Raw genomic sequence first — 24,831 nt, 5'->3', positions numbered from 1 at the left:
AGGGCTAACCAGTCAAGTGACGCAACAAGACAACAGACCAGCAGGCAGCCAGACGATCTCCTACTTACCCTGTCGGTCATTTTATTACTGACTCCAAGAAGCATCAGCATATTGTCACATTCTGTGACCCCCATTGCGTAGAGGTCACTGAGGACATTGGCACATGCTATCCTGCCCTGGAAGGGAGGGGAGATGTGAGAAAGGACAATAGGGGGACTTTCCAAGTGCAGAAGCAAAGAGCAAGCCCACGAGCACCTCCCAGGAGAGCTCAGGGGCTTTCCAGGGACGTGGGCCTCAGTTTCTAGGACGTGCAGGTCACCACCTGCCCTTAATCACAGAACCACTAGGCCATTCACTCTCTCAGATGTTCCTGTCACCATCTCTTCTTCCTTGTGCAGAACAAACAGTTTCCATGTTCTCTCCCATTCTAAATATTGGGAGAAGGCTGCAGTTTACTTAGATGGGGAACGGAGAGCGCCGGAGACGTCAGGGGGAAGCAAGGTGGGAGCCGATGGTTTGGGAGGAAGAGCTATGGAGTGAAAAAGCTTGAAAACAACCATGCTGAAGCAAACTTGGAAACAGCCACTTATCCTAAACAGATTCTAAAAAAGCACTGACTATATCAATTATAGAGAGGATGGTTTCTATACACTTAAACGGAAAAATTTTTGCAGTTTCTTTTCAAGGCTGTAGGAGATAAACAGAGAAATCATCTTGTTTGAGAAACCAAACAAGTGCAAGAAATAAAACACATCCAGGCTTGAAATTAGGTTGTCTTTTTAAAGAAAAAGAGGAGCATTTCCCAATCAACTATATGATTTTATTAAAGGACTTTAGAACAGTATTTATTAAAAATGTGGTAACAAAGATTTTTTTATCACCCTTGGAGATATTTTAAATCTAAGTTGCCACTGCCTCGACACTAAAGAAGAAAATGATGCATTTTTCTTCTGCCATAAGGATAATCAAACTCCAAAGTAGTATCATTTTCAGCAGCCGTTTCGCTGCTTGTCTAAGGTTTGCTAATGACTTCCTGGCAGATCGGCAGTGCGCTCAGTAGCGCTCTGCGACTCACGTTCAATGTAACAAGGGCAACAGGTGGTTTGTGACTTGTAATGTAACAAGGTGCCAACCGCTGGTTAGGGCTGCAGCCATTCACTGCCCCTCCTGCTCCGGGCTCTCTCAGATGCTTTCACGAGATGCTGGGAAAAGGATGAATCCTGGGTCTAGCCACCTCTGCCACCCAGTCATGTGGGAAACTTGGGGTATGGCATACCTCAGTGTCTCAGGAGTCCTGCTCTAGAGGACAGAGCAGATGGACATGCAGAGGACAAACTGGTTTCTAGTAACATCTAAGAGGTGAACACCGCCCTCCCCCCATTTGGCGACCTCATGGCCAAGTTCCCGTGTGTGCAGCTTGATCCAAGTGCCCTTGGCGCACAGGAAGAACCTCTGGAATTACATGACAATAGGACACTCCCAGTGCCGCCATCGGCTCCCCTTGGCTGGTGGGGTGGAGGGGTTATAGTCACGTAGACTGGGGAGTGCTGGCTACAACCGTGCAGTGAACGATGTGGAAACCATCTCAGCAGAGCATGATCAGTGACAGCAACTTTAATTCAGTAGTTCAGATACAAAGTCTACACCGTGGCATATAACACAGTGATGGGGAGAGTGACCAGAATCAGATGAAGTGGTCAAGATGCTGAATTGTGATGACATGCTAAGCTCCTTATTTCTGGAAGGAAACATCTAGGATCAGTCCTACTGGAGAGTATGGTAACATCTCTAGCCTGAAACACAGGAGTTTACACATGTCAGAGAAGAAAAGGGACAAGGAATGAAAGAAGAAAACTACAAACACGTCAGCCAGTAGACATGCTTAGTAGACAACAGGTGCTCCTGCACAGACACGCACTCAGGTCCAAAAGCAGCAGAGGACTCCCCACGTCTACCTTCACTGCTTCACGCTCGGGACCAAGCGTGCGCAGGAGACAGATCCAGTTGCTGTGACTGCAGGAGTCGGAGCAGCCGTGGAATGAGGACAATTTGGCTATAACAAAAACAAAAAGCCCACACACGTACACAAAACCCCCCCCACAACCCACAACCAAACGAACTGCTGCTCCAGATGTGAAAACACACGAGGTCAAACTTACCATCATGTAAGGGTCATCGACGATGGGATAAATGTAATCCGTGGTTTGAACCAAGGACAGGCCGCCATGCCTCAAAGGAATGACACAAGTATCCATTCCAATGCCTGCAAAGACGGAGGTCAGCGTCATCCAAAAATCAAAAGGAAACGCCATTTCACTTTACACCATCAGTGTTCTGAACAGGAAGAGTTGTGTAGAAGATACTTAGGGAACACCGCACACTGCCAATAAAGCAATGTGTTTCCTATCAAGAAGCATAATTGAAATAAACATGAAACATACAATTAGCTTAAGACAGAAAATGAGAATAAAATTTGTCAGTGATGACGGCTCAATTTCAGTGTGGTAAACTTTTACACTCTAATGATGCCCTGAATAGAAATTTTCCTTTGTGTTACTCTATCATGTGGCTGGCACCACAGAGAATTTCTCTAAAGATGAGAATGGCACACTTGGGTCGTCTTATCTAGTTACTTAGAGTGAATCTTTAGGCATTAGTCTGTTTTCCCACAAGAAAATCTGTAAAATATTTCACACATAGAAAATCCTATTATTACTTCAACATTTAGTCAAAATTGAAAATGCCAAAAAAAAAAAAAAAAAAAAAAGGAAAAAGACAAAGCCAGAACAGGTATTCATCATTTCCAATCAACCATGTACATAACACTGTGGCATCTGTGATCTCTCATATGGATTCCCAAAAGCTTTTTTTTTTTTTTTTTTGGGTGAGGAAGACTGTTGCTGAGCTAACATCTGTGCCAGTCTTCCTCTACTTTGCATGGGATGCTGCCACAGCATGACCCGACAAGCGGTGCTAGGTTCACGCCTGGGATCTGAACCTGCAAACCCCAGGCCACCAAAGCAGAGTGCGCGAACCCAACCACTAGGCCACCAGGCTGGCCCCTACAAGCATTTTTAGGGGGAAACCTTAACATTCCATGTTATTCCCCTTGTGAAAAACTTATAAATGTCACCTTTACTAACTTATACTATGAACGGGGAAAAAAACTAAAGAAGCCTGTGGGAAATACCTCAATTTATTAAAAATTGTCTCTAAACATTTAGAAAGATAATACAGACAACTGATGGGCTAATTAGAAATAATTACCTTTTCCTGAAATCAGTTTAGAAATAGTCAAGACTAGCTACTGTAGGCTACATTTCATTAAAAATCACCTATAATGCAGACATTCTGCAAACTCAGAGTGGCCTTCCCACCAAGTAAGCTGAATAAACAGGGTGCCTTTCTACACCTCTCAAAAGGATGCCCTCCTGCCCTCTTAGGAAGTGTTTCAACTTTGCAACCCAACAGCCAACAGGAGAGAAAAAATCAGGATGAAGTACAGAAGGAAGCAAGCGGATGCTCTCCTCTCAGTTCAGAATTCCAAACGAAACAGGAGTGAATCGCATCCGAATCACACTGGAACGAGTACACGGTACCTTTCGTATTCTGAATAGTAAAATTGCCACGGCACCACCACCTCAGCGCCGTGATGGCGACATGCCCAACAGAGGCCGGGGCACAGAGGCGCCTTATTTTCCAGGTCTTGGCCCATTATTATGCAAAAATAAAATCAAGTTTAGTGAAAAGGCAGACTCTGTGTAGACAGGCTGATGTTTTTACTATACTAGACAGCAAAGCAGAAACTCTTGTTGGAAGATCCAGTTAGGGAATGGAGAGTTCGCTTCAGAATGGCAAGTCTCACAAATTTGTGATGATGGAAGGCACTTTACCAGTGATCAGTTTTTGTGTTTTAGTCCAGAAGGTGTGCGATAATTCATCTAAACAGTGTATGCGCGAAGCCTCTCAGAAATTCCAGCTAACAACGTTCCGTGGCACTTGGGTGAAAACGGGGCAAGAACCACAACTTAACTCATATTGATTCTGATTCCAACAAGCAGTTATTCCAAGTATATTCCTATTCACTTTGGAAAAGAGTGAAATATGGTTTTCTTTTAGGTTTTCATATAAACTACAGGACTACTGAAAGAGAAACTAAAATACCCGTTGCTGAATATGAGCTTTAAATGTTTCTGATTTGGGTAATCTTAAATTTGAATTAAATATATTTGGTTTGTAAAGCCTGTAATTTCTATGTATACCTAGCATCAGAGCATGTTAACTGATGATTCTTGAGCACGTTCCCCGGGCTGAAGAGGAGCTTATAGTGTCCACATGTCCTCTCTCACAACCATGACACCACTACATACTAGAATGAGGGTCCCGTGCTGTCCAATATGGTAGTCACCAGCCACGTGAGGTTATTGAGCATGTGAAATGTGGCTACTGCAAATTGAAATACACTGTAAATATAAAATACATACCAAATTTTAAACACTTGTACCAAAAAAACCCCAACATCTCATTAGTAATGTGGTTTAGATCAATTTTGTGTTAAAATTATATTTTTATATATTGGATTAAATAAAATATATTAGAATTAATTTCACCTGCTTCTTAGAATGCATACACTTAATACCTAAATTAGTTAGAATACATCTAATAAACATGTATGTGTTTAAAAGCTATTATGGTTCATCTTTTAATTAATGCCATCTTGGAATCCGGGAAATACGACATCCTTTTAGGAAAAATTTAAAGACAGATAAAGACACTTGTGTGTGTAGACATATACAAACATAAATACACACACACATATGTATTGTGTATGTGAGTACAGATATACAAGGTACATTTACATGCACAGATAATTTCTGGTACTCACACAACTGCAAACAGTAAACATTAGCATCCCATTGTACAGACTGGGAAAGTGAGGCTCAAGAGGGTTAAGTAATGTGCACAGAGTAACAGTAGTGATTAGTAGGCAACTATGTCAGGATATGAATCTAGATCTGACCCCAAAGCAAAGTTTCAGCCATCAAGATAGACCGCTTCTGTACAAGGTTTTAATACGTCCTCTGCTTCCTTCAGCATCCATCTGCTTGTAACCTGGGGTCCATCTACCCCTCAAGGATGCCGCAAATGCAAACTTTTGTGGATGTGCATTTTTCTGCAAAAGGGTCACGGCTTTGATTTACTTCTCAAAAGCTGTATGTGACCACACTCCTTCGCACTCTGTGTTCTGACATCTGCTCTTTCCTGCCTCTTCCTTTGCCGTCAGACAGCCGGCCCCTTCGGCGGTGCTAATGGCAGCTCATGGAGCTCCTCTCCCCACCATGACACGTCTGGACTTAGAAGCCAGATGACAAGCAGTATGGTGGGTGGAGGAACTGGAAGATGTGGATTCCAGGTCCTGACCCCAATCAAGGGACAGAATGGGTTACCCAGCCTTCCTGAGCATCCTGAGGCTGCTGGAAGGAGCAGATGACCCGACCCATTATCAAAGCGCTTCACAGTGCATGGCGTGCCCACGCGCTCAGTAAGATCAACAGGGGGAAGTTGTAAAGAGGAGTTATTACTTTATCCATGAGGTTTTTATTGCATTTGTTTTTGCCCATTCAAGTAGCTTATTTTTCTTGACAAAGTTATCTAAGAGCTTTCTCAGTATTTTCTTATTTCTTGACAAGTTAGCCGACATTCTCCAACTCATTCACAAGGTATTTCTCCACAGCTTAGATATCAGCTAGATGAGGACGGTTTTCAAACTGAGCTCCCAGGAGCCCTGCAGGCCCTGGGAGTGCGGGCTGTGGGTCCTCCTCTCTCCCAACCAAAGCAACTCTGCTTTGATCTGCCTTAGAGATTGGCGAAGAGGGAACACCCTGGGTTCAAAACCAATGCTGTAAGACAGGACTTCACAACAAAATGATGGGCGGAAATAAATGAAATAAAAACCCTATGTAAGGGGCCAGCCCCATGGCCAAGTGGTTAAGTTCACACACTGTGCTTCGGCAGGCCAGGGTTTCAGCGGTTTGGATCCTGGGTGCAGACATGGCACGGCTCATCAGGCCACGTTGAGGAGGCGTCCCACATGCCACAACTAGACGGACCCACAACTAGGATATACAACTATGTACTGGGGGGATTTGGGGAGAAGCAGCAGAAAAAAAAATAAAAGATTGGCAACAGTTGTTAGCTCAGGTGCCAATCTTAAAAAAAAACCCTATGTAAGAAAGCTGATCAAGTCACACAGCGTAACTACAAAATCTCTGACCTTCTAGGTGCTGGCCCAGTCGGGCAGCGGTTAAGTGCACACATTCCCCTTCGGCGGCCCGGGGGTTCACCAGTTCGGATCCCGGGTGCGGACATGGCACCGCTTGGCAAGCCATGCTGTAGTAGGTGTCCCACATATAAAATAGAGGAAGACGGGCACGGATGTTAGTTCAGGGCCAGTCTTCCTCAGCAAAAAGAGAGGAGGATTGGCAGCAGTTAGCTCAGGGCTAATCTTCCTCAAAAACGAACAAACAAATACTCCAACCTTCTAGAATACACACTAAACACTCAAAAAGCAAAGTGATCGCGGTCTTGCATCACGTACTTAACAAACCACACAATAAAGGCTAACAAACAGTATCCCAAGAGCCTAGAATTTCCTTCTGAGCACTATGTTTGGGAAAAGGCAAACCCCTAATGACATGAGGAATTTAGTCAAGAAGAAAACACAGCTTTCCATTCCAGATGACGTCCTGGGGTCAAGTACAGATTCAGTCCAGGCTTCTCCTCCCCTCCTCCCCACAGGAGCATTTCACACAGTGCACACGACAGAGGACCCCCAAGTTCTCCCCCTGCCCCGTCACTGCTCCGAAAGTACTGCACAGTGATGCTTAAGTACTACCCTTCCCAAGGCGATGAAAAGAACACAAGCATTTTAAGGAAAATTTGAGGTAAAGACATAAAGGAATTTCTGTAATCCTCAGCTAACCAGAAAATTCAATTTCACAGAAAATGCTTTTACTGTAATATAATTGTCTCCATCGCAGACTTAAGTGTTTCCTCCAAATCAGTTACAACAACGTAACACAGTTACCACTGCTTTGCTCTGAGTCCTTCTTACAGAAATTAGGGGGAAAAGAAAAGCGACATGGGAGGACAGAAATCTGGTTTTCGACTTACTGACTGGACCGCAGGCCAAGATGCTTTGCTCAGGAAAGTACAAAGAAACAACGGTTCACGTACCGAGCCTTGGCATAACTGCTCCCAGAAACTGCTCATCTTCTTGGAAGTGGTTCTCTTGCAAGGACTCCAGCAATTTCTGCAGGACATCTTGGGGCACTTTGCAGCCGGTGCCCTTCAGTTCCGTGAATCTGGTTAGCCGGAAGCTCTTGTCCAATTCATAACTTTCCGGGTTAAAGGACTCCCGCGTAGACATGGTTCTTGGGCGCACACGCCTCACAGCCGGGCTCCCCCCCTCCCTCTCCTAGCGGCTGGTTTCTTGACAGATCCACCTAGGTATCACCAAAACACAAAGACAGCATTTAAGGAATTCTCACCGGTACTTGCCAAGCATCAAGCAAACACATGATGGTGAAAAATAAACGTGAAAAGGTCTAAAATCACCAGGACCACAGGGAAAGTGATTTTGGGCCACAACAGCTCATCACAAGGGATGCATAAGCCAAAGCAAGTCATTTTACAAAGTGACGACACCATCACAGACATCTTCTGCCAAAGAAGATCTAACGACTGTGTTATAACTGTGGTTCAGGGGGGCAAGGAGGAAGACCTCCTCTGAAGAAGGAACTACGGGCTGGCAAGCTTCCACGACACACTGCCACCTTGAACACTAAGCCCCAAAGCTGCTTCTAGCAGGCAACATTGTGAGAACACATCTAAGTCGCTTCATCTGTCAACCTAGAAGCACTATGGTTTAGAAATTAAACACTCCGGCTAAAGTGACTTCTCTGGAAAACCTTCTGACAGCTTTAGCTATAAAATGCCTCATAGAAACTCAGCGGGAAACGGATGTTGATGGAAACGCGTTTCATGAAATTCTTCACGATGCTAAGACTCATTTCAGGAAAGCATGTTTTCACTCTGAGCCAAAAGTACACAACACGATCCAAAACTAATAGGAGGCCTCACTACAGAACACAACTTGCAAACTGGAATGGCTGTTGAACACAGCGAGGTTTATTTTCTTCAAAGAGAGCGGTGGAAAGTTCTCTGATGTTTTAATGCAGCGCTATTTCCTAGAAAGCAAACATCCCACCCAATAAACTAGTACACACACAGCATTGACAAAACACGCTACTGCTCATTACCATTTCACTGCAGAACTAAAACGATAAATTAAACCGTACTAAATCACTAGCATTTATGGTACTTGGTACCACCGGAAGTTTCTGGAACAAGCCCTCCTAAGTTTGAAGCCTCTGGAGCTAAACCAAAAACTGACATGTGCTCCTAGGGTTTACAAACCTCCAGATTGATACTTTATTGGGCATAGAATTACAGACGCCCCAAGTTTTAGGGTCGGTTTCCCCTATAAAATTTATGATTAAGAACATAATTCCCATTTATAGAGTTTTCGATCCCTGGGAAGCACATAGCTCCTCGAAAATAAATCTCACAAAGCCCGCGTTTGGGCACTAATCCAAACGGACTTTACAAAAACATGTCTGGGATGAGCACTGATTTCGGTTTGAAACCTACAACCTACAGGAGTAAACCTTTCAGCATTCGTGAACAACCTGCCCAAAACGAGGGCGGCAGGCGAGCAAAGCCAGTCACCGAGATGGGAATTCTGAAGCCATTTTAGAGTTAGGAAAAGTCTAAAACCACTTTGACTTGGAAGGGTTTGGAACAAAAACAACAGTCTTTTCCTCACAAAATGCCTCGCATTTAACACCGCCTCACTCCTACCAGGAAAAAAAAAATCCAACTCACGAGGCATTCAGTTATTTTCCTACCTCCAACCTCTATCCAAAAAAAAAAAAAAAAAAGGCGGGGAGGGGAATTTGGCATCTGGAGGATTAACTTCCTTTGAAGCATAATTTACATCTTTCCCAATTTTTACGGGGAAAAAAGTTTAAAACACCCTAAGTCCAGAAGGCACTCAGGAGTTTTAAAATTCCAAAAGGAACGAGAGACACAAATCACACACACACACTCGAACTTCAAAAAAACATATTCTTACATTTTCGGGGGGGGGGGAATGAGAAAAGGGGATGCTTGCGGGGCGGCGGGGGACGAGTAATTAACAGGGGGGCCAATTTGCATCATAAGAGGCTGTCAATTCCAGCCCTGAAAGCCGCCTGTTTACACCTTTAAAACAATGACATGAATATTTAAAGACGAAGGTTAACCCTTTCTTTCTCGGCCACGTTTGGGTTTGTTTTTTTTTTTTTTCCAACAAGAGTACGCAAAGCGGGCCGCACCGCCGGGGGAGCGCAGTAAGTGGGGGTGGCGAGGGCCGCCCCAGCCCGGTACCTACCTACCCCCAAGCCCCTAAGCCCAGGGAATAAACAATGGGGTGGACGCCGCGACCCGGGCGCAGGGGCCCGGCGCTCGCCATGCAGCACCGGTCGAGGAGGCAGCCAGAGCGCGGAGGCCGGGACTCGGGGACACCTGAGAGCTCAGGCGGCCGCCTTCCAAGGCGCCCCGGGCCCGGGCTCTTTGTGCGGCGCGGCGCGGCGGGCTGGCCGCGGCCGGGCGGAGGCAGCGCGGCGCCGCCAGCTGGGCCATGCCCGCCCGCTCTGCCGGCGGCGGCGGCGGGAACGGCGCGCGGCCCCCGCCGCTGGGAGGGCGCGCGGCGCGTAGGCCAACCGGCCGCGGCGGGACCCCGGCCCGGCCGGGGCGCCCAGGGTCCGGCGGCGCCCGCGGGCCGGAGGGCGCGCGCGTGGGGGCGGGGAGGGCCCGGAGGCGCCGCGCACCGCGCCCAGCGGACCGGGCTGGCTTCTCCCGCCGCGCACGCGGGCCGCCGCCGCCGCCGCGCAAAAATGTCGGCGGGCGAAAAAATTAACCCGTGCGTCGCCGCCGCCGCCCTCCCCCTCCACTCCTCCCCCGCCCTCCTCCCTCCCTCCTTCCCCGGCTCCGCGCGGCGGCGGCGGCGGCGGCGGCGCGGGCGGTGCTTCTTTTTTAAAGCGGCCCCACCAAGCCCTGGCTCTGCCCCTCTCCAGGCAGCGCTGGAGCGCGCCGGCCGTGCACGGCTCCCGGCGGGCCCCGGCGGCCCGGAGGGGGATCTGCACGGCCGCCATGGGCCTGCGGACGAATATTCCCCTTTAAGCCTGGTGTCTCGCCCCCCCTCCCCAGCCAGGCGCTTACCGGTTCGCTTTGCGCCCTCCTCCTCCTCCCGCGAACGGGGCTCCGGCGCTCCCACAATGCACCGGGCGCGGCCGGGCTCCCTTAAGCGTCGCCTGAATAAAAATGCCGCTCCCGGCGGCGGAGGGCGGGAGGGCCCGGGCCGCGCCTGGGCGCCGCGGGGGCTCGGCCTGGCTCGGCGGGCCCCTGCCGGGAACGGGGCCGCCGCGCTCCGCCGTGCGCCGCGCGCGAGGGGCCTTTAAGGGCCGGCTACCTCCCTTTAAGAGGCGGCGGGCCGCGGCCGGAGCGGCTCGGTGGCTGCGTGCGGCCCGGGAAGGGGGCGGGGGCGATGTGCAGGCCCGAGCGCGGCAATGATTGGTCTCGGGGGAGGGGTGGGGGGTTGCAAACCCGAGGAGCGGTGGCATCCGTTGCATGATGCAAAAAGGATTGATTTCAAAAGTTGCGAGTTGCATTGGCAGCAGCCTTTGGCGCCCAGGCCACCTACTTTTCCTTGACCCGCTGGAAGGGCCGGGAATGTTTTCCCGAACCTGCCCGGGCTCAACCGCGCTACGCTCTGCGGGACGCTGTACCTGCTCCCCGAGCGCTCGCGTCGCGTTGTCCTGGAAGACAATGAGCGTGGAAACAATTTGAAAAAGACAGGGAGCAGAGGAAAGACCCGGAGCAGTGTAGCCGCCTCTGCTACACTGAAAGATTTAAAAACAACCGGCGCGATTGATTAATAATGACTTCCATGTCTCTTCCCTTCTATTGTTTAGCCCGGCTCGGGAGTTAAGATGAGCCTTGATGAATATGCAAACGTCCTGCAGTTTCTGGAACCTTTAATGTGCTTGGTAGGAAGTCAGAGCTTAAGGTTCCTCAGTTACATTGTTTGCTCTCCACATGTCCAAGTAAACATGGCAGCCTAATAGCGTATGGGTTCGAATTAACACCGATAGGAGAGCTTCGGCTTGTGAAATTACTTTTTCCAGGTTTTCAACTTCCTAATGCACTGCTGGTTGAAATAAAGCGAAAATGCTTTCGTACTGCATCACTTAGGGCTTCCCTTAAAACCGAGGAGTGTGGAGGAACGCCAACCAAACTTTTCCAGAGTGGTGCAGCGTTGTCCAAATGTATTTCTGAGCAGAACTGTTGTTGGTAACCGAACGGTGCTTTAGGTTGCGCGTCAGCTTTGCGGGCTGCGCAGATGCCTTTTTAATTCTTTAAAATTTCTGCTTGACATTCCCCCAGGGTTTTTATCTAAGTGAGGATCCAAAAAGTGATGCAACCTAGAAGACCAGGTTGATAGCAGCTTCTCCACGCTGTGTCCTTTCTCTGTACTACCGTAAGTTAGGAAAGAATGTGGTCGCCTGGGTTCTTTAATGTGATTTATGGACTCTTGTAAGAATGGCATCACCTTGTGGTTGACAAACCTGCATTTGCCTCTGAATCACCTGGGAAGACAGGTCCACACAACCCCAGGCAACACTCCAGACTCCGGCATCAAGGAAGAAGGGTAGATATCTTTATTCCCCTCCTCCCTTCCCTTTTAAAATTGATTTTGTAACTTGTTGTGGGGTTTTGGTTTTGTGTGTTTGTTTTTTAGCAAAAAAAGTCACAACTAGAAAAAAATAATTGGGGCGATTAGGAGGAAGATGATGCAACAGAAGTGAGTAGGGCCCTCTGTGAAGATGCCTGGGTCACGCCAGGGAGTTTAGTATTTTTGCTGTAATCAGCAGAGCTTATCAGATTTGCTTTTTACAAGTTTAGCTTGTAATGGGGGCTGTACCACATCTGGGAGGATGCCCTCTCCTGGAGGGGAAACCAGGACCACATCTCCAGTTAGCAGGTAATTGTGCTAGTCAAGCATGGAGTCAAGGATATTGGAACTGAAGCAGTGGGAAAGCAGACAAGGAAAGGGATTTGAGGTGAGTTCATGTGTGGTTGGAGAAAGAAGCATAAGATGACCCCCACGTTTCTCGCTTGGGGGCCCTGGGTGGGAGGTGATGCTACCAACTGAAATAGGAACTGCTGAAAGACAAACAAGTTTTGGGGTGAGTTCCGGTTTGGAAATGTTAAATTTCAGGGGCCTCCCAGATATTCTAGGCAGAAGGCAGTTGGTAAAACTAGGTCTGGCGCCTGGGATGGGGGTGAGCTCTGACTTTGAGATGCAAATGTGGGTGCCATCAGCATATAAATGGACTTTGACGCCTCGGAAAGTGGTGAGACGAACCAGGAGGGAGAGAGTTCAGGAAAAAAGTGAAAGAGACCTTGGACAGAGCCCTGCGGAGCTCCAAAATGGGATGGCTGGGCCAGCGAGCGAGAGGCTGACTGCTGCTGGGTCTGTGGGAGGTTAGCATGCTCAGAATCATTCCTCCCCCAGCCCTGGGGGCTGCAGCTCCAGAACAACTTTAGTCATAGTCTCCTGAGTGGAGGCTATAGATTCTTGGCTAAGCCACAAACACCTGGATTCATCTGGAGCTAGTCTGCAACTTTGCGGCTGGATATCCCACCAGATCTCTGTCTCTCCCTTCCTTTGTTATAAACGCCAGCCTCACTCTGTGCTTCCCTTTGTTGCCTTCTTTCTCCTGCCATCCTTTCCATGAGCCTTCCCCAGCGGCCTCATCAGAGCCCCATTCCATTGGGAACCATCTCCCCTGAGTTCTCAGGTCCTCCTGGCTCCACTTGAAAGATGGTTCCCCTGGGTTGAATTACTTGCTGGAGGTTTGTTAAAAATACAAATTCACCAGCCCCACTCCAAAGATTATATCCAGCAGGTGTAATGGGTTGAATTATGATAAAGATTCTTTGCTTGACCAAACTTTAGTCGGGCTCCTGAAACTTCTCCTAGGCCCAACTGTACACTTCCTTGTAAAATCCAGTTTTGGCAAGATGGGTATCTGATCACCTGGCCTGCCTTCAGCAAGAGTCCTGGTAGGTCGGTTTAGACAGGATCCCCCTCAGCCCTGATGTCTCTTAGTCCTTTCCCATCCACTGACCGCCAACCTGCTCCTTGGCTGCAAATTCCCACTTGCCCATGCTGTATTCAGAGTTGAGCATAGTCTCTCTCCCCCACTGCAAAATTCCAGCACAGTGGCCCTATACTTATTGCAATAGTCCTGAATAAAGTCTGCCTTACCATCTTTAACAAGTGTGACAAATAGTTTTTTCTTTAATAATTGTGCCCCCCTCCCACCCCCCCCCCCCCCCAAAAAAGATATGTTGAAGTCCTAACCTCGAGTACCTATGAATGGGGCCTTATTTGGAAAGAAGATCCTTGCAGATGTAATCAAGTTAAGATGAAGTCATACTGGATTAGGATGGGCCCTAAATCCAATGAGCTATAACAAAAGGAAGATTTGGAGACAGAGACCCAGGGAAGAAGGCCACATGAAGATGAGGCAGAGATTGGAGTCAGGCAGCTACAAGCCAAGGAACACCGAGGATTACTGGCGACCACCAGAAGTAGGAAGATACCCTCCCAGAAACATCAGAGAGGCCATGGCCCTGCCAACACCTTGATTTGTGACTTCCGGCCTGCTGAGCTGTGAGAGAATACATTTCTGTTGTTTTACGCCACCCAGTCTGTGGTATGTGTTACAGCAGCCACAGGAAACCAATATAGCGTGTCTGAGGTGTACGTTGGGGGACGAGGTGCTAAGAATCCATGCTTTGGATGGGCTCACCTGGTGGTGGTGGTGCTTTAGGGGAACACTGCACTAAAGAATGCTGCTTTCTCAGAAACCCAGAGGGCAGGAGGCTGCCCGTTCATCTGCTTCCCACGTTCTGCTAGCTTCGGTGACGTTACTTTCCCTCTGTCCTGCCTTTCTCATGTCCCGCCTGTCTTTCGGGTTCTTGCTATCCAGCGTTACACCATCTGATGCCACACTGGTCACTTCCTTACGTTGTTTGAGTCATGCTCATTCAGATATGGCCCCTGATCTGTGATCATGGGGGGTGGTGGGAGTGTCCAATCAGAGCTAAGACCCGGTGGGCAATGGACACATCATATTATTAAATTTAGCTTTACTCCACATAAGCTGCCCATTCTCGTGGCTATACTGTGAACCTCCTCATTCCTAGAAATCTTAAACACCAACATCCTGTCTTCAATCCTATAGTCCTCTCATTGCTTTACTCCCTGACACCTGCACATCAACTGCATAGTGGCCGCCAGTCTCTCTCCTTCCATCCAGCCTGGATCCCTTGGTCAGCTCAGCAGCCTGGTCCCCTGCACCTCCCCTTCTTTGACCACACCCACCCACAAACATGCAGCCTTAGGTCCCTCCCACCTGCCATGTTCTCTGCCCTTTTGCTGGGCTGGAGAAAACGTAGAACTTGGAGACCATGCCATTACAGATGTGTGATCTCCAGTGCCACCTGGGCCTTTCTGACAGCTGGAAAATCCTTAAGTATGTTATTCCTAATGTTCGTTATTCTCCCCGAAGTTTATACCACAGTTTACTGCCCTCAGTGGCAGATGCATCTCAAGAAGAAAATGTACACCATGGGAGGGAGCCTCCAACTTTCCCATACCGTTCCCATCCCACCCCTTGGACCAGCACGCCAGTGTCTGGGAGGGAGGACCACTTCTGAATGTCCAAGGCTGGTCCCCTGCCTGTGCTCCAGCTGCCACCCTTCCAACAATAGCTAACTTTTGTTGAGGACTTGCTACGTATCTACGTATGTATCCCACTGTACAGAGTGTTTTCTGACCATCACCTCTTAGAATTCTGGCAACATCCCCTTGAGGTAAGTCCTATTGTATATTTTCCTTTCCTGGAGGAAAGCAGGGCTCAGACTGATTAAGCAGCTTGCCCAAAGTCACTGTCTTTGGGTTCCCCCCCCCAACCCGGGCAGAACTGGAGACAAGGACTTGGGGGAAGGAAGTCTTCAGAAGGTAGTTTCAGGAAGCACAAGTCAAGAAGTGGGCAAAATAAGACAGGAAAGGGAGAAAGCCAAAAAGCATGTAAATGATTAGGTTAGCACAGTGGGTAGTGGGGCTCAGCCCTGTTGGCGCCTCTCTCAGAAACTGTGTGGAACCCCCTCTGGTTGGCGGAATAATGCACCTCCTGCCCCCAGAAGATTGTCTATGTCCCATTCCCCGGAACCTGTGAATATATTATGTTCCAAGGTAAAGAGGAATTGAGTTTGCTAATCAGTTAACCTTAAGGAGATTATTCTGGGTTATATGGGTGGGCCCAGTGTATCCACAAGCGTCCTTAAAAGTGGAAGAGGGAATAGAGAACAGAGCGATGTCAGCCTGAGAAGGATCTGGCCCGACATCGCCGGCTTTGAAGATGGAGGAAGGGGCATGAATCAAAGAAAACAGGAGCCTTCTGGAAGCTGGAAAAGGTAAGGAAACAGCTTCTCCTCTAGAGCCTCCACAAGGAATGACCCCTGCTGGTACCTTGGTCTTGGCCCAGTGAGATCCGTGTCAGATTCTGATCCGCAAAACTGTCAGATTGTAAATGTGTGTTGTTTCAAACTGCAAAGTTTGTGGTAATTTGTCCCAGCAGCAATAGAAAACGAATACATCTCCTTAAAATCACGCCACTGGCAGGCTGGAAGGCTGAGGCACTCATCCATGGACTCTCATCTTTCATTGGCTGAGGGTTGCCCCTGGGGCAGTGGACGGAGACTCAGAACTTCCTGCCCTGGAGAAGCAGCCCTGGAGGACCAGGCAGGCAGGTGATGGAGGTGGAACACTGCCAGTGGGCTGGAAACTCTCCCCAACGCTTCAGGTGAAACCAGAAGCAGGCTGGGCATTGATGGTGTCGACAGCCTCTGCCACAGGGCCCAGCTGTAAGCAGTCAAGCCAGGATTGGAACGGGGTTAAGTGTGGAGCCCACGTGCCTAGCCTAGGACTTCCCTGTGGCATTTGAGGCCAGTAAGTACTCACTCTTCTTTTTGCAATTCTCTGGGTTTGATGTTAGCTCTTCCCTCATTTTCCTCCTAACCTCTGACTACTGAATCTTTTTGCATCCCTCCTCTTTCACTGTCCTTGCCCCCTAGTCACATGCCCCCAAGACTGAGGTCCATCAGGTTTGTCTTCGACTTTCTTCGTGGGCTCTTCCTACTTCTTACGTTACTCGTGGCTTCTAGCGTCAAGCTGTCCAGTGCAGCCACTCTCTTGGTGTGGCTGTGGAGTGCTTGGGTTGTCCAAATCGAGACATGCTCTAAATGTAAAAGATGCACTGGATTTTGAAGACTTGAAAAGAATGTAAAATACCTCAATGTTTTTTGTATTGATTCATGTTGAAATATAATACTTCGGATGTGTTGGGTTATATAAAATATATTGTTGACTTCATCTGTTTCTTTTTACCTTCTTTTTGATGTGGTCACTTGAACGTTTAAAGTGACATAGGAGGCTCAAGGGCTATTTCTACTAGACAGTGCTATTCCGGAGGACTCCCCCATCCCCAGAGCCCCAGACACAGACATTCACCACTTAGGTAAGTGTTGCACAAACCCTTCAAATTCAGCATGTTCCAGACCAAAATAATCATTTTCCTTCCAACCCTGCCCCCATCGCTATCGCTCCTCCTCCGTTTACTGTCTTGGCGAATGGACAACTCTCTGCTCTTTTGCACGTGCTAGAACCTTGGCCCTTGTCCCAACTCCCCGCTCTTTCCAGTCTTGACAATTATCAGTCAGTTCTACCCCCTTGATGTTTTTCGTATCCAGACCGTCCCCTCCACTCCCACAGTTCTGTTTTGTTCATTTTCTCATCTCTCACCTCGACCATAGTGGAAGTGTCCTAATTTATGGTCTTTTTGCTGTGCTTTTCACTTGTTTCCATTCAGCCCAAAGTGGTTAATGCCGTCGGATTGGTATTTATCAAGGGCCAACCTGATCGTGTTCTTTCCCTGCTTGAAACCCCTAGGTGGCTCTCGTTGCCTCTGGCTCCACTTTTCCAGTTGCGGTTCTCACTCATGGGTGTGCACGGATGATCGTAGGTGGTATGTGGAAGAACATTAATTTGTATAGTCACATGTTCGTTGTAACACACATTGAGAAGATTTAACTGACATATAAAACCTGTGATTTCATGGACATTATTATTTAGGACAAAAAGGGAGTCAACTTAAAGAAAAATTTAAAGAAACAAGAGCACAGCCTAAAGTGATAGCATTGGTCAAGTAAATAATAGCTACAGGATAAATTTCAGAAAAATACAAACAACCTGCATGATCCAGCTTCTCCTTTTCCTCTCTGATCTGATCTCCGGAAGGTGCCCGCTTTCTCTTCTTCAGCCACACAGCCATACTGAGTGCATCCACACCCCCAGGCTCACCTGCTCTTTCTCCACTTTGCGTCTTGGCAAGCACCATATCTTTGCTTGTACCACCTCGTCTCCCTTTCTGGCAAAGGAAAACCAAACTTGTAAGATTCTGCTCCAAGAGCCTTCCCTCTGAAGAGTTCTCTGGCTACTTCGGGGGAACAACCACCCCATCTGTGGTAGGCAGAATAATGGCCCCTCAAAGATGTCCACATCCTAATCACCCATGAATATGTTACCTTGCGCGGCAAAAGGGACTTTGCAGATGTGACTAAGTTAAGGAGTTTTTGATGAGAAGATTATCCTGCATTATCTGGGTGAACAAGTGCAACCACCAGCATCTTTTTAAGGAAAAAAGGAAGACAAGAGGATAGAAAGAGATGTGACAAAGGAAGCAGAGGTCAGAGTGAACTGGGGCCACCAGCCAAGGAATGTGGGCAGCTTCCAGAAACTGGAAAAGGCAAGGAAATGGATTCTGCCCAAGAGACTCCAGAAGGAACACAGCCCTGCCAACCCATTTTGGTCCTCGTCGTGGAACCTATCCTGCTGATTTGCAGTTCTTATTCCATATAACTAATCTCTCCTCCACAATTCCACCCCTCCTCCAGAAGCCATGAGCTCCTTGTAGAGACTGTGTCATGTGTATCTTTGCGGTAGGAATGGCAGGAGAGTGGTATTCTGGAATTTGGGGACAAAGAATTTAAGAAGGTAGGAGGAGTCAACATTGTCAAGTACTACAGAAAAGTGAGGCAAGATAAGGACCGAAAATAGATCATTGGATTTAAGAGGTCCCTAGTGGCCTTGGGAGAAGATACTCACATGCAGACGCCAGAGTGGAAGATGATGTAGTGGGCTGATGAGTGAGTGGGAGTTGAAGAAGTGGAGATAATGAGCATAAACACCTCTTTTAAGAGATGTGTTGGAGAAGAAGAAGAGAGGACATTCACCTGAGAGGGAAGAGAAGGAGTTTGTTTTTTAGAACCTCAAAATCTTGGAGAGGTATGTACGCCAAAGCGAAGCAGTCAAAGCAGAAGAGACTAAAGATATGAGAATGGGAAGTGACAGGGAGATGAAGATCCAAAAGACAGGGAGGAGGAGAGGGATTCTGGCGTGCGGACCGAGGCAGAAGAGGAAGCGAGGACGGGGGCTCTGGGAGGTAAGTTTGTTGGCAGATTATGCAGTGTTTGTTTTGTTTCTGCTTTCTTCACTACACTGTAAGCTCTGTGTGCACAGATTGTGGCTCTGTGCTCAACACAGAAATAACAGTTAACACTGAAAATCACTTGCTCTGTTCCAGACACTGTTGTAAGAGCTCTGCCTATGTTAACTCATTTAATCCTCATGACAACCCTATGAAGTAGGTATCATTATTATGCCCGCTTTATAGATGAGGAAATGGAGGCACAGGGAGGGTAAGTAACTTGTCCAACGTCACAAAGGCTGAAAGTGGAGGACTTGGATTTGAACCCAGCCTGTCTGTCTCCCAAGTCCACACTGCACAGATGGGGTTGCTCAAGGAGTTGTCAAGCGAGTGAGGAACGGAGCTAGCTTTTCATGCTCCCCCACAAATAGGGTGGGTTTGCTTTCCTGCATCTCTATTTCTTCCTCCCCCCTTGTGGGGCCATCAGCATGATCTTCTCACACAGATGAGGGTGAATGGAAGGGTGGCTATCTGCTGGACCAAGGGTGACGTCACAAAGATGCCTGAGACCTTATCGCTTAATCTCCACCTAGAGACAGGAGCCCAAAATGCCCGGCTCCGTTAGGATAACACCTTCCCAGACACCTCCCTCTTCCCTCTTTCTCCATCTCAGCCAGAACTAGGATTCCCTAGGCCATCCCTTGCTTCTCAGCAGGTTACTGGAATGTTCCTTCCACACCACCCCATCACCCTCTGCAGGCCTGGCTTTGCAGCCTTAGAATTTGCTAGCAGGACTTCGGGCTGGGGGCCAAGCTCAGAACCCTCCCGAAAGTAGGTTTCTATGGGGAAGGCAGAAATTCAGAACCAGACCCAGGAGGGCCAGAGGTAATCGGTTCAGCGCCTAGGAAGGCCAGAGAACCTGGGAAGGCAAGATGGGACCTTGGCACATCAGATGGGAAAGCAACGTGACCTGGACTATATCATGAGAGAGAGCCTGCACCTGGCACCCCTCAGTGTCTGTGCCTTCGCAGCCAGCCTTGGCCTGGTGAGCGGATTCTGGAAAGAAGTAAGAGCCTAAGGCTAATTTTAGGCTGCATCTTGATCTTTTGGGGACCCTCTCAGTTTTCCCCTAGGCCCCTGTCTGGGCTTATTCTTGTGACTACACGTCTTTCCAGACCAATTTAACTCTCCCAAGGACTGAGGTTCCAGATCCCTGTCTGAGAAACTGGCTGTTTTTCATGCTATGAAATTTCCAGGTGATGCGAATCCCAATAAAAAATGGAAATAGCTGGAAGGCAAATAAAATTTTATTTTCTTGCACAACATAAACATGCTTTCTCTCTTCTCCTAAATATCATTTCTCTCATTTCACCACTCTTGCTGGAAAAGTCACATCAACCATAAGCCTTATTTTTGAGAAACTACTAGTTTGCAGACACTGAGACCAGGTTAAAACCCCAATCAATAAAAGAGAATTGCTGTAATGCCAAGTGCTGGGCTGAGGTCTCAGGGATTTTGGGGAGCAGCAGGGAAGGGGAATTTGTGGACCTCCTGAAATTATGTGCAAAATTGTGTCCACTTGTGCATTTCCGGGAAGAGACTTCCTAGCTTTCATCAACTCCTCAAAGGGGTCTATGACCCCAAAAATGAGTGCTTTGGTGGCAAATGCTGTGGGAGAACAGAATTTGGAATTGGAGGAGAAATTTGAAAAATAAGGAGTACATTATTATTCCACTAATTCATTAATGCTACCGTAATTTCAATAATCATCATTCTCATCAGTGGTCTTTTACAATCTTCCGTAAAAACCTTTTTTGGCAAGAAGAAAAAGATCATGAGAAATTCAAGCCATCGCATTGGCACTTCTGTGTTTGATCTCGGAAGGAGTGAATTGATTATTTCTAAATGAAGGACACTCATTGAAGTCGATCATAGTTAAGAAGCCCCCTCCAGGCTTCCCCTAGGGTTCCCATGGGACACTCCTCTCCCCATCAAGCCTGGGGCTCCCTCAGAGGCCTGCTTCCTGCAGCATCTCCCAGATGTGGCTCTGAGGTTGGGCTCAGGAGGGCTCATCAAACCGGCGCCTCGTGACAGGATGAAGGATTTAAACTCAGTCTAAGCACTAATGCAGGGAGGCATCTACGCTGATGAAGATGGACAGAAACACGCCCCCAGTGTGGTCGGTTGAAGGGGGTACTCTCCATGGAAATACATTAACAATAGGATGCTCTCCGAAATTCTGGCTCTGCACCTCCCAAAATATAGCCACATTCCACAAGATCCTACTGTGCTGTGGTGTTTTCCCTGGCGAATCCCATTTTTCTTAAGCACAAAATTGATTAATTTGGTGCCGTAAAATGAAGATTTCCCTTTTTGCATCCAGAGAGTATCAAAGACTACAAAATTAATTAAGTTTTCTCTTTGTCTTTTTGATCCAGGAAAGAACACTGTGGGAAAAAGCAGATTATTTTTCTTTCTTGCATTTTTCACATCCCTCTCTCTTCCTGTCTCCACTGATTAAAATGAGTGATGTTGCACATAATTCCAAAAAATGCATAGACCACCCCCTCCCAAATCCTGAGACCTTGATATCCATCCACTCGTGATAACTTATCCTGTTCTTCCCTTGAACATTCCGTTCCCTCTTTTTTTTTTTAAGGAAAGCTGCTCTTGCCTTCTAGCCAGATATGCTCTCCCCATTTCCAGCTTCCTGTCCTTTGGGTATTCTGCAATATAATGAATGAACAGTCTTGATCGCCTTGGTTCGGGTGCATCCCTTCACATATTTCTGAATTACTTGTCACTGGCTCTCCTCTGTGCCCCAGGTTTAAGATCCTCTGCCACGGTCGCATTGTAATAAATAATGATTGTTAGAAGCCAAATTTTCTCTAGTATTTGGTGCAGGGAGAAGTAAGGAAGGGAGAGATGCAGAAGAGAAAGGTTGGGAAGACGGTGTGTGTGCATGTATGTTTCAGGCTTGCTGTCTATTTCCTGCTCTAATAATTTGTTAAATAAAAAATTGGCTCCAGACTTAAGTCCTAAGTGAACTAGAGTTCACTGTTCTCCAAGCAAAGAAGCAGCTATTTATTCACATTCGTTGTTCTCAATGCTTAATCCACGGCAGACTTTACCCTTGGCCCCCAAATAACACCATCTTCCTTAATTATCTCCTCTGGTCAGAGGCCACTTGGGAAAAGAATCGCAAATTGAGCTCATCCTGCCCAACGGTTACTGTCCTCGTCTGCCACTTACACTGTTAGCAATGTGCTTGGCATATGCTGAGAACGGCTCAAGGGTGGACCCAGCCTCAGCGCCTCCAGACTCGAAACTAGACAGGATACAAGAGGAGAAATAATAAATAAATAACGGCAGAGGCAAAAAGAGGTTTCATTTTAAATCTCCCAGAGCCCCCACATCTGGAACACAGGGACCATGTCTGGTTTTGGATGTTGTTGAGGTTTGGCCTTCTTTAGCTCGAATTCCTCTGAGCAAAGCTGATCCCCCTCTGTCCTTCGTGGTGAGCGAGAGTGTTTCCATTTCGATGCTTTGCATGCAGATCCAAGCAGCACATGGGTGGCGGTACTGGATAAGCGCTAAGTTCCTTTTCGGCCTGAAGATTCTGTGATCCCATTGAGGGGAAAGTGCACCCTTGACAATTTATTGGTGGTAATTTCCTGTGTTCATTCTGGCTTCCAGTTGATTCTACTTTTCTGTATATTGCTCAAATCCATTCACTTTTGTTCTTCTCTGCTGGTTCTTCCTAAATTCACATTTCATTTGCCTGAATGATTTGCAAGATCTCAGCTATGGACTGAAGGTTTGTAACCTCCCCAAATTCACATATGGAAGCGCTCCCCCCTCAATGTGATGGTGTTAGGAGATGGGGCTTTTGGGAAGCGATTAGGTTTAGATGAGGTGTGGAGGGTGAGGGCCCCTGTGGTGGGATTAGTGCCCGTAGAAGAGGAAGAGAACAGAGCTTTCTCTCTTTCTGCCACGTGAGGACACAGCAAGAAGGTGACCATCTGCAAGTACGAAGAGGGGCCTCACCAGACACCAAATCTGCATCATGATCTTGGACTTCCCAGCCTCCAGAACTGAGAGAAATAAATATTTGTTGTTTAAGCCCCGGAGTCTAGGGTATTTTGATAGAGCAGCCCGAACTGCCTAGCACTGTCTCCAGCTGCTTCCACTCTTGTTGCAGCCCTCTTACACATCTCCCCTGTTCCATCCTGAAGCACAATGCAGATAACGCCACACCCCAGCCTGAAAACCCAGAGGGCCCCTCACTGCCTATGGAGTCAGGCCCACATCTTTTAACCCAGGTAGCCATGCTTGACCAGTGGTAAATTACTCATCAGCCCCATTGTTATTAACACCCAATGTCAAGACTCTAAGACGCCACCTGGCTGCCAAAAGAAAGTCCTGCCTTTTGCAGTGCCTCCCTCTCTGAAAGTCCTGGAGATGTCCAAGGTGCTTCTATTTCCTGCAGGTCAAGCCTAGTTACTGGTCCCTCTGTCGCCCTTTGCACAGCCAATGCCGGACACTCTTGACACGAAAGGTGAATGCCAGAGACCTGCAGTGGTCAAGAACGTGAGAGCCAGTGTGTCTCCCATTTTTTGAGCTTTAACTTAAAAACATTAAAAACGCCACCGATGAAACACCAATGGTTTCCAAGTAGTTAGTAAAGAAATTGTATTCATACCAAAAAAATAAAATAAAAATGCCCTAAATTGCAAACAGAAGTGGTATAATTAAAGTATATATATTTAATAAATTAATGCTTTTCACACACACAAAAATCAATGCAATATGATTGTACTAGTTATAGGATAATTAGAGGTTTTATAGAGGAAGAATAAATCTTTACACTTATATAAGAAAGTATAAGAGTTTATCTTTGTGTCCTTAGAGCAAGAGGAATTTCTTAAATAAGACAAAAAAACGCAAATCAAGAGGGAAATAGCCTTACATTTGGCTATAATAATACTTAAAACTTCTATGTAATAAAAATATACTTAAACCAAGTTATGGGCAAGCCACAGACTGGGAGTAGATATTCGTAAAGCATAATCAACAAAGGAACAATTTATAGAATATGTAAAGAATGCATACAAATCAATAAGAAGAAAAAAACAATCCAATAGAAAAAATGGTGAAGTTCCAAAGAGGGAATTCACAAAAGAGGACATCTGAGTGGCTAATAAATACATGAAAAGACGTTCAATCTCATCAGTAATCAGGAGAATGAAAATTAAAACGAGATGCTATTTTAAAGCCACTAGATTGGCAAGAATTAAAAGTCCAGCAAAACTAAATGCTGTAAAAATGTGGGGGAATTGGGGCTGTCTTATGGTGGTAGCAGGAATGGAAGACATTAAAACCTTTTTGGAGGGCAAGTGAATGTTCTCCGGTAAAGTCAAAGATGTATATATCCTCTGACTCATTAATTCCTCTTCCAGGAGAATGTGCACAAAGAGACACATACAAGGATAGTTGTCATAGCTAAAAATGGGAAATCATTTAAATTTCCATCAATACAGGAGTGGGAAAATGTTGCATATTCATATCATGGAATACTATATAGCAGTTAAAATGACTTAAAAACCCTCTAAATATATCAACATGAAGGAATCTTAAAATGTAACGTTAATGGAGTTATTGTTAAACAGGTATGAAGTTTCATTCCAGGAAGATGAAAAAGTTTGGGACAGGGCTGGTGGTGATGGTCACACAAGGTGAATGTGGTTAATGCCATTGAACTGTATACTTAGAAATGGTTAAAATGGTAAATTTTATGTTATGTATATTTTACCACATTAAAAAAGAAAATCATAATGAACAGAAAAAGTGCACCGTGAAATGCATTAGGTGGCACATTCATGACATTTAAAGACTTTAGATAATACTACTACATACTTATGGAATCTGCATGTATATGATAAATATATAAAGACGAAGATGAGAAGGAGTCTCAGATGCAAGACATTGACTTCTGGGAACGAGAGGAGGAAAGTCTGACTTGGTGGCTATGCTTGAATTCTATCTGTGACATTTTATTTCTTTTGTAAAAAATCTAAGAACTCATTAAAATGTTAACACAAATGGGTGT

General features: G+C 46.8%; 1 protein-coding gene and 2 long non-coding RNA genes across 10 annotated transcripts in view; 1 reads left to right on the top strand and 2 right to left on the bottom strand.

Annotated features, from left to right (window-relative positions):
- SEPHS1 (selenophosphate synthetase 1) overlaps positions 1 to 10,647 on the bottom strand; it is a 29,170-nt gene extending 18,523 nt beyond the window's left edge. For 2 of the 8 annotated variants that reach the window (XM_005606828.4, XM_023631889.2), the window contains exons 1-4: positions 9,494 to 9,792; positions 7,237 to 7,505; positions 2,160 to 2,263; positions 69 to 176 (exon numbers count right to left, since the gene is read on the bottom strand). In XM_005606828.4, the coding sequence (XP_005606885.1) occupies positions 69 to 176; positions 2,160 to 2,263; positions 7,237 to 7,429 (405 nt within the window). In that variant the 5' untranslated portion in view covers positions 7,430 to 7,505; positions 9,494 to 9,792. Of the gene's footprint in view, positions 1 to 68; positions 177 to 2,159; positions 2,264 to 7,236; positions 8,272 to 9,493; positions 9,793 to 10,323 lie in introns of those variants that run through there. The other 6 variants (XM_070254654.1, XM_023631888.2, XM_070254655.1 and 3 more) reach the window with 6 other exon arrangements.
- Positions 1,595 to 2,049, bottom strand: LOC138921446 (uncharacterized). Its single transcript, XR_011434021.1, has 2 exons — positions 1,956 to 2,049; positions 1,595 to 1,793 (listed from the first exon to the last, which is right to left on the bottom strand). It is a non-coding gene; the product is annotated as an uncharacterized lncRNA (long non-coding RNA).
- Positions 10,648 to 15,511: 4,864 nt separating the features above from the next.
- On the top strand, positions 15,512 to 22,844 carry LOC102151014 (uncharacterized). Its single transcript, XR_011434020.1, has 6 exons — positions 15,512 to 15,651; positions 15,816 to 16,186; positions 16,659 to 16,754; positions 17,186 to 17,261; positions 17,369 to 18,737; positions 21,161 to 22,844. It is a non-coding gene; the product is annotated as an uncharacterized lncRNA (long non-coding RNA).
- The last annotated feature ends 1,987 nt before the right edge of the window (positions 22,845 to 24,831 follow it).

Source organism: Equus caballus, chromosome 29, assembly GCF_041296265.1.
Source record: "Equus caballus isolate H_3958 breed thoroughbred chromosome 29, TB-T2T, whole genome shotgun sequence".
Lineage (NCBI taxonomy): Eukaryota > Metazoa > Chordata > Mammalia > Perissodactyla > Equidae > Equus > Equus caballus.
Note: the sequence above shows the minus strand (reverse complement) of the source record. Positions and strands in the feature narration are given on the sequence as shown.